General features: G+C 43.8%; 1 protein-coding gene across 3 annotated transcripts in view; it reads left to right on the forward strand.

Moving 5' to 3' along the window:
- Nucleotides 1-13,360, forward strand: part of LOC129203736 (protein phosphatase 1 regulatory subunit 17-like) — a 90,789-nt gene that overhangs the window by 64,580 nt on the left and 12,849 nt on the right. Inside the window, exons 1-3 of one of the 3 annotated variants that reach the window (XM_054818606.1) lie at nucleotides 2,480-2,878; nucleotides 10,313-10,425; nucleotides 12,248-12,400. In XM_054818606.1, the coding sequence (XP_054674581.1) occupies nucleotides 10,344-10,425; nucleotides 12,248-12,400 (235 nt within the window). In that variant the 5' untranslated portion in view covers nucleotides 2,480-2,878; nucleotides 10,313-10,343. Of the gene's footprint in view, nucleotides 1-2,479; nucleotides 2,879-10,312; nucleotides 10,426-12,247; nucleotides 12,401-13,360 lie in introns of those variants that run through there. The other 2 variants (XR_008576131.1, XM_054818607.1) reach the window with 2 other exon arrangements.

A 13,360-nucleotide genomic window follows, 5' to 3' on the forward strand; every position in this document is an offset into this window, starting at 1 on the left:
CCCAAACTCACTTATGCCAGAATGAGCATGGCACCGGTAATCTGTAAGGAACAGAGCTTTATCTGGCTTCCCCTTCTATAAATGCAGTGTTTTAACTGGTTCATACTGGACTGGTACTGCCATGAGTGAGACCTGAGTTTGGTCTTCAGTTTGAACAGATTCAAAGAGTTCACTGCAAGCAAAATTGCAGCTGGGAAATAATCTTTACTAGTTACCACAGTGTTGAAAAGCCAGCTGTGCTTGCATTGCAAAACCAACTGTAGACCCACTGTTGACCAGAAAGCATAACATCAAGGGGCACCATGCATCTTTCAAGAAATCACGCTTTTAGGCCATGCTGAAAATCTTCAGTAAGCCAACGTTTCGGTATAGAAAAGGGAAGTTCTGACGAAAAAAGTATCAAAGGAAGACCAAATATCTCCCCTTGGACATTTGAAAATGTGACCCTTAAGTTACAAACCAAGCCAGAAGCAAATATAAAAATAACAAATGCGTAGGTAGGTAATAGTTATGTATACATATATATGCATATATGTACATATGTGTGTGTGCGTCTATATATGAGTATATGTGTTTGCGTATGAATCTGGTTTCTACTTTCCCATCTGTCAAAGCTGCGTCGCCTGTCTTCTAAAGTACTAGCCTGGAAACTTTTAGACATGTGCTTATCTTTAATTACATGAGTAGTTCCCCTAGCGCTGATGGGAATACTTGTGTACGAGGGAGGAGGGTTAAAGCACAGATTTATTAGAGACTCAGACTATTTTCCAGGCTGTGTTTGTGAAATAACTGAGCAGGAAGGATTAGAAAGCTGGAAGCAGTCCCAACCCTCTTACAGTCAGGACAATAACTGTAAACATTTAAAAGATCAGATTTGGGAGTTAATCCTCCATCACACTGGTAATGTGACAGCCCCTCTGGAAAAACTGGGATAAATCTGCTGCTGCAGTAAAACGCTTCGTGGCATCGTGGCACCTGACAAATGTAAGAGGTGACTAGGGTTGGATGGGTGATCTTGCTGAGTGTGATAGGCCACTTTCCTCATGATTAAAGCTATCCTGTAATATTCCCAAAGCATCCATGGTATCTGGTGGCTAGAACAGGAAATTTTCTTCTCCTTGGGGAATTTTTCCAGTGCTATAAATGACTGACTGACTTTTTCAATCAGGACAATGAAAACATAAAAAGGTAATCTTCAGCTGAGTTTCAAAATAAATTTCTAATTTGAGTGTTTTGTTTCGTGAGCCCATTTTTCACTGGCGTCATTCTGATTTTTCTGAGTTCATAAGAAAATATGAACTTGTGTTTCTAAGTAAAAGACATTTCAGTGTAAAAATAAAGAGTGTTTTTATTTAAAATTCACTGCAACAGAGAGGTCTTGACAATGTTGAAAGGAAAATCAAAGTTATATAGAAATGGGCAATTCATAAAAGACAATTCTTTTATGAGGAGTTTGGGGGTTGTATGGTTTGGAGGAGGTTTTTTGGGGGTTTTTTTTCTTCTCTTAATTTCTTAGAATTTCTCATAGAAATCTTAATCTTGCCAAAAAATCCTTAGTGCACTTTACTTAGGAGCCTATGCTCCATTTTTTAAGGAGCGATTTAAGCATTTATGAGCTCGCTTTTAAAAATGGGTCTCTGAGACACCTAAACAGGCATGACTTATACTCTGCGAGGTAATGAATGTGCTTGTCTCTCCCAGACATCGATGGGGAAAGCTCACAGTGCTTCCAGGTGGTGCCTTTAGAGCATTTTAATGTCCTCAGCACTCTGCAGAACCGCACCTGAAACATACAGAATCTGAGGGTGCCGCACAGTTCACAGAGCTGGAAATTAGCACTTTGCCCCTTTGGGCCTTCTGTACAATATATTATTTATGAAAGAAACCGTGACTAATTTAAAGTATGCAGTGCATGCTGGTGCTGTTGAATTGCAGTCGCTGAGATGGGGAAAAGAGAAGGAGGAGATAACCACAACTGTGAGCAGTCACAGTTTTTAAAGATGTTTTAATAAAAGGACATAGACAAAGGCATTTTTGTTGCAAATGAATACTAAGAGAGGGCTAGTTCACAATCCCACCACTGAGTAGAGTGTTTCTCCCAGAGCTTTTCCAACATCAGGCATGTTTGTATATTTTTCCCTCAGTTAAAATAACAGCTCCATCCAAAGGCATGGGCTAAAATAGGAGAGACTGGTCTCCACTGGCAAACAACTGGCAGCCACAGAAGACTCCCTGCCTGGCCCCATAAATACCACGTTTGTATAACTAGTTGTGGCCAGGTACATACACAAACACCGCAGTCATTGCTGAACCTCAGTTCTGGAGAAGATATCCATCACTTTTAGTGCTTATGGTGCTGCTCCTAGACACGTGCCCTGCCTCCTCGCTCCACTTTTATCCTCAGCTCTCCCTTGGGTCCCAGACAGCATCAGCCTCGCTCCCTCCCCTTGCCTTTTTCCTTGCGCCTCTTGACGCGGCGGCTGCAGCTCGCCTTTCGGCTCTCTTTGCCGAAGCTTTCTCATCCTCCCCTGCTTCTCTGAGAGCAGCAGCGTCTGCGGCTCTCGGTCTTCTGGCAGGAAAGATGCCTTCGCCTTGAGGCGCTGCCGGTCTCCCCCGTCCTGTTCCCTTTCCTTCGGCCTCAGCAACTCGCCGAAGAGGAAGGAAACACGGTTAAAACCCGCTGGCGGGGCCGGGGAGCGCTGATGCTGTTCCCCAGCCCCCCGGAGGACGCCTGAGCGCCGCGTTGCCATAGCGACGGCTCCCGCTGCTCCCTAGATAAGGCGGGCGGGAGCATCAGCTGCAGCCCCAGCCCAGAACGGTCCCGCTCCAGCGAGCCCCGGCGCCGGATCGCGCCCTCCCCACCGCCTCGCACCGCTTCGTAAGTACTTCATCCACGCACTTCCCTCCCGCCTGGGTGGCTTCTTGCTTTGCTCTTTTTTCTTTTTTTTTTCTTCCCCCCCCGCCCCCAGCAGCCACCACCAGCAAGGCAAATCGCCCGTGTCACCCGTGGGGACTAGCAGGAAAGCCCGGGGTCCTCGCTTTGCGGGGAGTGGGCTGGGGATGGTCCAATGTGGGAAAAGTTGGGGTGCAACCACACTGAGGCTGGAATGCATGGATGGGGTTATGGGGAAAGTTGGGGTGCGACCGCACTGAGGCTGGAATGCATGGATGGGGTTATGGGGAGGAAGGTGCTTTAGAGACAACTACTTCAACTAACTTTAACTGCTGGGACAGTTCACAAGCAGATAATACAAGCCAGCAGAGTGGGAACTGGTATCGGGACTTTTTGTCCCACTACAAAGGGTTGGCATGTACAAGGGTTAGTTTGTACTTCAAGGAAATAATTAAGGAAGACTTTGTATTTCTTATTTATCTCCAAAGACAAAAACTTTCTGACTAGAACCTGTGTGAAAGTATCTTGTGGTTTTTTTTCCATAGACCGAAGTTTAACTGTTGAAAATTTTTTTTTTTTTTTTACGAGTTTATGGGAGGTAGTGGAAATCAGTCCAAAGCCCAGTTTGGGTTTTGAACTAGCCCCCAGAAGCGTACTGTCTGTGAGAGGAAACTGCTCTGAGACAATTCTGTGGGATTTCTGCATCCGTGCAATTATTAGTAGCAAAACTTTTGGGTGGAGGGTGACAACACAATCAGGCTTTCAAATACTTAAGTGTTTCCTAAGAAGTTTTAAATATGCTTTAGAAAAAATCAAAATCAGACTAATCTGATAAGAATGCCTGGAGAGAGCAGCCTACTGCCCAAATAATTGAAAAAGAAACTCTGTGCAGGACCATGAGACTGTCTTCTATGCCCAGGAAGATGTCACTCCAATAGAGTAACGTTAAACATAAAGTAAAACTTGTAATGAAAAGTTTGGAACACAAAGCAGGAACACGCAGACTTTCCACTTTTAGGGCATCTGTTTTCTACTCTGACTGCAGTAGATGCATTGCCTTGCTTTATTCACAAGACTTGCCCAGGAAGCAGTTGTAACAGGGCTAGGATAGGACCGGGGTATGGGTGAAGGTGCATATTTGCTAGTAAAGGAGCCAAGGCTGCCTGCTGAGTGCAGGTGGAAGGAGCCAAATGCAGCCAGGTGTGGTATCATTCCCCTTTGCCCTTGAGATGTTTCAGATGAACTCTGTGTTGGGAAGGTGGGTGCAAGATGATTCCATCCAGATGATAGTATCTTACACCTTCTTTACACATTTGTAGATTACTTTGTGCAAATAAGGGGCCTATTCACACTATAGGACCCCGTAGAGGATATGCAGCAGAAGGAAGGACAGGTCTGTCTTTGCCTCCCACCTAGGTTTAGGGAGGGAAGAGAAGAGCAGGTAAGGAGGCTGGGAGCCTGTCTGTCCCTCCTTGCTCATGTGCTCATTGCAACCAGACTGAGAGGGGCAAAGCAATTAAAAATAATTTATTAATCAAAACCTGTCAGAAGACCGTAAGTGTGTGCATGGTGGGAGGAGACACACCAGTCTTAAAGGGTAAGATGCCGGAGCAGCTCTTTGGGCAGGGTAGCGAAGCGCTGCCCTCGGTGCAGGCTGGACTGTGGCTGTTACAGTCCAACCTCTGCCTGGTGTCTGCGTGGGGCAGCACACTGTAAGATATTGTTCCCATTTCCAGCTGTTGAGGAGTGCATCAGCCTCAGCGAGGCCAGGCCCTGCCTACGGGAATGTGGACAAGCACGTGTGCGTGCTGTCCCACCCCAGGGCCCTGTTGCCTCTGTTTCTGCTCTTGAACTCTCCTTCTTTCAGCTCATGGTAAAAATATGTTCTTGTGAGGTGCGCTGAGTCCAGGTGAAGAGAGGTACATAGTGTCATACAGGCTTCTGTGGCAACATCATTATCAACCTACCAAAATAAATACTCAATAAATTCAGATTGCCTGCTGCCACCCAACATGGATGCTGTTAAGAGTATTTTTATTTATGTAGCATCCGTGTCAGCATGCCAATGGTCATGTCCTGCAAACTAGTGCATGTTTTTTCCTTGGGAATTTTGTCAATTGAGGAAACAAAACATTCCCCTGGGGGAAAAAAAAAGGAAAAAAGAAAAATCCACATACTTGTGGACAACACCACGTGGTCTATTGAAGTACTCAGAAGTACAGTTTGTGGAGACCTTGCAAAGGGTCAGTTCACAAATTCCAAGTATTCAACATACAAGGGAATGACATGCATGTGTAACAAGTCATGCCCTTGATGTACAATGGTGAGGACTATTGACATCGATGCCCATTTAGCCCCTGTAAACTTTGATAAGAGTTGCAGATCAGAAATTTATTTCTCCATCTTACAGGTAAGAATGATTGCCTACTGATGACTCATTTGAGAATTGCGTTGTGCCTTGAGGCTGGATATGAATATACATAGGTAACTAATTTCTGTGTAGCTGAATAGCACCTACAACTATTCAAATCCTAGGAGAAGACAAGAAATGGAGATACAACTTTCCCCTGTTTAAAGCCATTTCTGTGCCTAGTTCAGGTTCGAATGAAAAAAGTCCATCTCTTTAGCTTTGTTTTCAAAGCTTTGGGCTTTGATCTTACAAGGTAGGTTTTTCTCATGAGATTTCATTTCAAGTTGGTTTAACTGTCACATGATCAGATGGCCTCAAAAGATTCACAGCATTTTGGTAGAAACACATAAGAGTAGCTTTGCTGAATATTCTCTAAGGTCTAGCCTGATTATTTTAGACAAATATTTACATTAAACCAACTGCACATTATAATAGTAAACCAAAACTGGTTTCTTTGTCTGGCAAAATATTTTTACCTAATGGAAGCGTAGAACTGGTTGCACTGGTGGACTTCTTGATGAAGCCCCACAATTCAAGCAAAGAAATAATCCTATTATGTGCATGAATGTGTGTGTGGTTTAAGACTATGCTAGTGAGTGGTAGGAGCTGTACATTCTCCTTTCTCTGGATACCTTTATTTGGGCATCTTAATCAAGCATATACAGCAACTGAGAATTATGAAAAAAGTTTTAGAGTGTGCTTTAAGCTACCTAGAAATCCATCAGTACCAAAGGTGATATCTAGAAAGTGAAAAGTGCAGACACTCGTGATCTGAATTGCCATCTCCTACAAAGGAGCCCTGCTGTTTCCTGACAGTGACCCAGCATGAGGGCTAATCCACATGAAACTGAAGTAGCTTTTACTCACACCTGCACTTTTCAGTCTGCCTTATCGTTCCTTGCTCTTCTCCGTCTGTAAGCAGAGCCAATCCTATTGAACGCCACATGCTTTTACGAGGAGCGAATGCAAAACTGTGTAGGCAAAGCTAGAACTTGTCTCAACTTTTAGGGAAGCATTTAAGGTGTCTCTATCAGTTCTGGCTTTTTCCAAAAGTAAGAGACTCCAGGCGACTCCCTTAGGCACATATCTCTGCAGGGGGGGTGGTACAGCCTAGCTGCATTGTACCAAAGTCTCAGGCTAAATGTCTATTGAATTCGTATGGAAAAATCTATATCCATTTCAGGAAGCGTTTCCTGCTGAGTGTGATTTAGAGCTCCACTGAAACCATTACAGTTGCACAAAGGATGAATGTGGCTCATTATGTCAAGAGATATAACAGAGTGCAAGGTAAAAAAACCACCTTAGTCCATCAAGCATTACCTACCAAGGTGACTGACTGCAGCAGAGGGTGCAGACCGTGCTAGCGTGAAGGCTGGTAGGAAAAGAGTTGCAGTTAACACACAAAAACCCGTGAACGTGCTTCCATTTGTAAAGGCATATTAATGACGCCACACAGTCCCCATAGCAGTCTTCCTTCCCACGCGAAACGTTACTGGGGAATCTGTTTCTTTAGTGGCAGGAATTGATTTTAGTGGTTTGGGAAAGCACCATTACAACGCTCACATACATCACCTCTCCTTTGAATGAGAGCTCTGTGCGTAATGCAGAGCGACAGGATGTAACAGCACTCACGTGTTCACACATCGTATGCAATGTATACCCCCCCCCCCCAAGATACTAAAACTCGTGATACGTTTTGGTAATCTTTCTCTTCTTCTTCTTTTGTCACACAGGCTGTTAGAATATGCTTTTGTAAGCAAGGCAATGCTGGCTGCAGGGCAAACCTTAAAAAATAAAAGGGAGCGTGTGTCAGAAGTTAGGCTGTAAAGCTGTATTTTAAAGCACTAAAGATGCCAAGGGCTTGGCATCTGGGACTATGAAAACATGAAGACAGATCTAAGAGATTTATTTTAGAATACTATTTTTCAAACTACTGTATTAAGTAAAAATAATTAAGGAAGTCTCTCATAACCTGCATATATGATTCCTATATTAAGTCTGTTTACAAAGCTTAATTTTTATTAGGTGAAATAACTCAATGAAACAACTTAGTGAAATCAAACCAAAGTTAATCATATTTTATGAGGCATTTCCAGTCAGTATCATGTACTACCAATTTTACATTTAAATTTTACTATCTTTCTTCAGCTTTTTTTGCCTCAAGACTTGTTCAAAAAAAGTCTATAGTGTCTGAAATGGTATCCCTGATTTTACTGAAAACTTTCTAAACAGAGTACCCTTCAGAAAAGAACATTTTCCTTACAGCCATCATATTTAGACAGCGTGCCCTAATCAAATCTGATAAAATCAAGTGGCACTGAAGAAAAAAACCTCCCTCAAATCACTAAATGCAGTGTGAGCCTTCATAGGGCCAGATAATAAGTTTTTGTTTTAAATGAAATTATGACTGCTTCATTTTAAACCACAGCTATAGCTTATTTATACAGTGGATAAACAGAGCAACCATACCATGCTAAGGTGCGTTCAAAGATTTCTTTATGCAGGGTCTTTCCAAGTGGAAGATTATTTTTTTCTGTAAATGCAAATGAAGCCTCCAGGCAGTATAATCCTTGAGTACAGATGTGAGGCTAGACTGGGACAGTTCTGCAATGAACAGCTGGAGGTCAAGCCCCTTATCCAGGTCTGATTCAGTAAGGTATTTAAGAATTTGTAGAATTTTACAAATTTTTGTGAATTTTGAATACTGAAGGGTATGGGAGTAAATCCCATATGTACATTATGAGTCAATGTTCCTGACCTTTACCACTGTCAAACAGTGTTGCTCCACTTACTTTGAAGTCACTGGAGTTTAGGACATGTTTTTCCAACCCCTGAAGAATTAGCTCAGCACACAATTATGAGTGCGACCTTTCATATTTTGTTTGGCAAATATTTATGTGACTGGATTTTGCTTGAGGGTTAATTGTTCTTTATATAGACACAAGTTTAGTCATAGAAATGAGGTTAACTCCTCTGCTGTTCTGTTTCTTGTTGACAAGCAACCATTGCAATTTTCAGAGAAATAATATAGGTAATTTCTTTACCTCCAGGAAGATAAAAACAAATTCCCACAGTACAGTCTCCTATTTTCTTATCCTCCTTTCCACTGTTTGACTGCCTTTTCTTTCACTTTTTTCTTTTATTTACCTTTTCTTCTCCACCTCACCTTCTTTCCTCCATTTTTCACCATTCCTCCTGTCTTTCTTCTACTATTCATTTTGTCTCTTTTTTTTTTTTTTATCTTCCCTGTTGCTTTCCTCGTCCCTACAAGGAAGTCACAATCTGCTCTTATTCCCCAAAAATGGAGAGCAGATGTTGTAAGAAACTACTACGGCTGTTGCTGGCTGAAGCGAGGTACACAGATCACTCAGACTGCACCTTCAGCTTGAAGATTTTTTCATTTCTGCTGAGCAACCATAGAAATGATCAGCAGTAAAAAAATGGTCTAATATCCTTCTTCCTATGATGGTATCTGGGGTGGCCCCAAAGTGGGGAAGTCCAGGATCAAATCTCAGCTTGGGGGGATGCTGGGGGAGCTCAGATAGGAGGCTGGACTCCAGGACTCCCTGCAGTTGTGAGTAAAGGGGGATAAAACAGCAAAACCAGCAATCCAGTGAGACGTACAGAGCATGGGTGCTTCAACAGCTTTGTGAAATGGGTTCCCATGCTCTTAACGAGGTGATGAGTAAGTCTACATGCTGGTTTTGGGGTCTGCGGGCACTGGCCATCTTTCAGAGGCAGCACTCACACCTGGGTCTTCAGCAGTATCCAAGCTCTCTTAGAGGAGCTGAACTTTTAAGACCAACTCAACAGCATTTGTAATTGAAGTTAGATTGTATAATAAACACCAAATATGATCCTTAGTTTACAGTTGAGAAAAAATGGAGAAGAAATCCAGAACAAAACATCCTATTTCCTAGCATTTACTTTGTGTATGTGATAGCACTTTCTGTATGATCAAAGTCAGTATTCTTCTGTAGAGCTGACATATTTCCCATGCTAGTGTGGGTTGCTTACAGCAAGGTAGGTGGAAAAATGGAATATTGTGTGTGTAATGGATTGAGAGCAGCTCTGAGGAGAAGGACTTGGGGGTGTTGGTGAACAAGAAGCTCAGCATGAGCCAGCAAGGTGTGCTCACAGCCCAGAAAGCCAACCATATCCTGGGCTGCATCCCAAGAAGTGTGATCAGCAGGCTGAGGGAGGCAATTCTGCCCCTTTACTCTGCTCTTGTGAGACTCCACCTGGAGTATTGAGTCCAGCTCTGGGGCCCCCAACATAAGAAGGCCATGGACCTGTTGGAGCTAGTCCAGAGGAGGGTCACAAAGATGATCAGAGGGCTGGAGCACCTCTCCTATGAGGTGCTGAGTTGGGGTTCTTCAGCCTGGAGAAAAGAAGGCTCCAGGGATACCTTATAGCAGCCTTCCAGTACCTGAAGGGGCCTACAGGAAAGCTGGAGAAGGACTGTTTACAAGGGCATGTAGTGATAGGACAAGGGGTAATAGCTTTAAACTAAAAGAGACTTAGATTAGATATTAGGAAGAAATTCTGTACTGTGAGGGTGGTGAGGTATTGGAAGAGGTTGCCCAGAGAGGTTGTGGAGGCCCCATCCCTGGAAGTGTTCAAGGCCAGGTTGGATGGGGCTTTGGGCAACCTGGTCTAGTGGAGGGTGTCCCTGCCCATGGCAGGGGGGTTGGAACTAGAGGATCTTTGAGGTCTCTTCCAACCCAAACCATTCTATGATTCTGTGTGACCAAGGCAGTGAATAAATGCATCTCTTAACATGTGTGAGCAAAGTCAGGCCAGCAGACTGCATGACAGAACAGCTGGAAGACAAAAACTTATCATGATCTGGCTAGCAAGTGGATACATAACACCGATTATGTCGACAGAACAGCTGGAAGACAAAAACTTATCATGATCTGGCTAGCAAGTGGATACATAACACCGATTATGTCTGTTTTATGTCATGCTGCTGCCGCCTTTTTTTTTTTTTTTTTTTTTTGGTGTAGTAGCTTCAAAGGAGGAGAAAAGCCCGTTTCAATGATGTCAACAGAATGTGTTCAGCCACTTGATATCCCAGAAGACAGACTGGACAAGCGAGATCCACACTGTAACCATTTAGGTAAGTGTTATTAGATGATGTCATTGCAGTAATTAGAGAGGTGTTGTCTTCACATCATTAGGTCCTGTCCAGTGCCCGTTTTTCCCCTCCAGCAACACAACTGAGCCCTCATGAAACCCGATAGATTACACCTTCTGCTGACACTTCTGATGCCAGATGGAAAGGCAAAGAGCATTTTTCCTGCATGTAAATATCAGCAGAAGCTCTAGAGCGAAGTTAATTAAAGCAAAGAAAGGAAAAACAGTCATTGTTCTTTTCCCTGGCAGAAAAAATAGAGCCGTTTCTTCATTTATACCACAATAAACTGAAAGCTAGGATATAGCTTTTCATATGCAATTTCAGTAAAATTTCAGTAAAAGATTTCAAACACTTCCTTTCCCTCCACTGGGGTGGCTTTCTAAATACTTTTTCTCCTTCATTGCCAATCTGTTTCCTCCTTTGAACCTATTTCATACATAACTTTTGCACTGAGAGTACCAGAGGCATCTTTGCTCCGCCACACTCCTAAATACCAGACTTCATACTTGATAGATGTGCTTTTTGCATATTCATGGTCTTTGCCTCTGCTTCAAATTCTATTACTTCACTCTCGCCTTGCAAAATTGTCATGAAGATTTAGCAACCCAGAAACAAAAATTTATTTGCTTGTTGTTACCCTTGTGATGACAATAATGAAACACAAATGCAATTTCACTCGCTTGTCAAAAAAAGTGTCTCGCCACAGGCAAGCATAATTTTATAAACTTTGTTTTCTGGCCTGCAAGGAAGGTTCTGCCTCTACCACACAAAATTTCTAACCACAGGCACCACTTTTACAACTGCTGGCATTACAAATATAGTTGTTGCATAAAATTACTTATTTAAATAAGTACAGAATGAGACCCATTCTACAATCAGGAAACTGAGTGAGTGGGAGGTTAAATGAGCTCATTAGGACCATGCAGGAAGGCTGTGAAGGTCAGAAAAAGACCCCACATCTTCCAGAGACTTCACCCGGAGGTTGTTCTTCCCATGCCTACCTGCAGGCTCGCAAACTATAGCTGCCTCAAATAGTGTGAGAGAGCCTGGAATGAATCCTTTTGCACCCAAGTAGGGGTAGGGGACCCTGCTGAAGCCAAACAAGCAGCTTTTAAGAAATCAAAGCATTGGTTTGTGTGATGATACTAATGACAGGCTATATTCAATATTTTCAGCTTGCATAAGCACCCAGAAATGCAGATCCTTGCAGAATAAACATGCTGACCATCTGAGTCATCTGAGTCAAGGCTTGTTTTAAGGGAAAACCAAAAATCCGGTGTAATGTTAGGTAAATCAAAAGCGAATACCAACTGCTCAGTGGCTCTGGAAATAAATCCAGCTCTTGAAGGGAACAATATATTGGCTCGGTTTACCGACACCTAAGGCTGACCCCCCCCACATAAATCTTTCCTTCACAAAAGTGCCCTTGTAACTCTTGAAGAGAGCCCGCACAGTTTGCGCTGAACAAAACAGGGATGGCCACAGGACTTCTGCACACGATGGTGCAGCCTTCCCTCTGCCATGTAACACGCAGCTGCCCACAGCCTTCTCCCACGTAGGCCTTCTCCTTCTCTCTCTCACAGTCTACCACCTACAAAGTAGAAGGACCACCTAAGTCACTTGACTCCCACGTAGTATGGTACAGAGGCCTCTTTTACTGACTTTTGATTTAAGAGATCTTTCTCCACAGGCATTTTAATCTACTTGGATGAAAGCAGTATTATTAAAGCTTTCTTTTTACCATCTGGTTTATTATTTCCCCTCAGTTTCAATTTCTATTAACTTTTTTTTTTTTTCCCTGCAGAGGATCTTTCAGAGCAGCTGATTAAGAGCTGTGACCTCAAGAAGAAACCAAGAAAAGGTAAAACCATCCAGGCTTCCCAAAACACTGAACAGGAGCAAAAAAAGCCAAGGAGAAAAGATACACCGGCTTTACACACACCACCACCCCTAACAGGTGAGCAATACATCTCTTGACTTCGAAATCCCAATTCAGCTGAGGGGCCTGAATCTGGGCGAAGGTCCAGAGATCCCTCATTCACTTAGGTCCCCTTGGAGGTGGGCAAGAACGCAGCTGCACGCCATGTGCAGCTGGGAAGGCAGGCAGGCAGAGAGGCTGACTTTCTCAAAGGCATGCCCCGTTAGGCAAAGGGTTTTCTCACAGGTCCTGGGAATACCAGAGTGGGTGTGTGCTCCTGAAAACGTGCTCCCTTGGAGCTCACAGTGTTACTGCCTTTACATGATAAATTATGCATGCTTATCTCTAGCTGCTGAGCCATGCTAGATGCCCAGATTTGATTTGGTCCACTTTCTTGTGTAGCTCGTACTCAGGGCCCGAGGGGAGGCTGAACAGGAGTAAGGCTGGCAGGGGACGGGAGAGGCACACAAGCTGGCTGTGGGTTGCTCCTCCTGGAAATTGCAGGGCTCTTGTGCTTATGGGGACTCTGGCACAGGGCGGGTGTTATGGGAAGCCAAAAACCATCACAGCAACAAAGGGGCTCCTTGTAGGGTGCTCCCTGCTGCTGTGCATCTACAGACCTCTGAAGTTCAAGAGCCAAATCCCACCAGCCTGGGGAAGGGAAGAATGAGCAGGAGACTGCCACTGAAACCCGATGATCTTCCAAGACCAGCAGCTGGAATAAACATTTGTTGCTTCTCTCTGCTAACAAGCACCCCTTGTTGTGCTCTCCGGGGAGAGAGCTGTGCTCTTGTATCCACTGCGTTGAGTTCTTCTTCCCATGCTGCACATACACAGAGGAGTTAGCCAGGAACTACTTGCGTGGTCCCCTGTGTACCCACAACAATTCACCAACTCAAAACCGAGCAGCTGGGATTTTCCAGTATTTGTAATCCAGATATTGAACTCAGCACGTTTGATTCTGTTCAGCTCTTACGTGTTTCTGCCCCTCAGCAAGTC

This window comes from Grus americana, chromosome 2 (assembly GCF_028858705.1).
Source record: "Grus americana isolate bGruAme1 chromosome 2, bGruAme1.mat, whole genome shotgun sequence".
In the NCBI taxonomy this organism is placed as follows: domain Eukaryota; kingdom Metazoa; phylum Chordata; class Aves; order Gruiformes; family Gruidae; genus Grus; species Grus americana.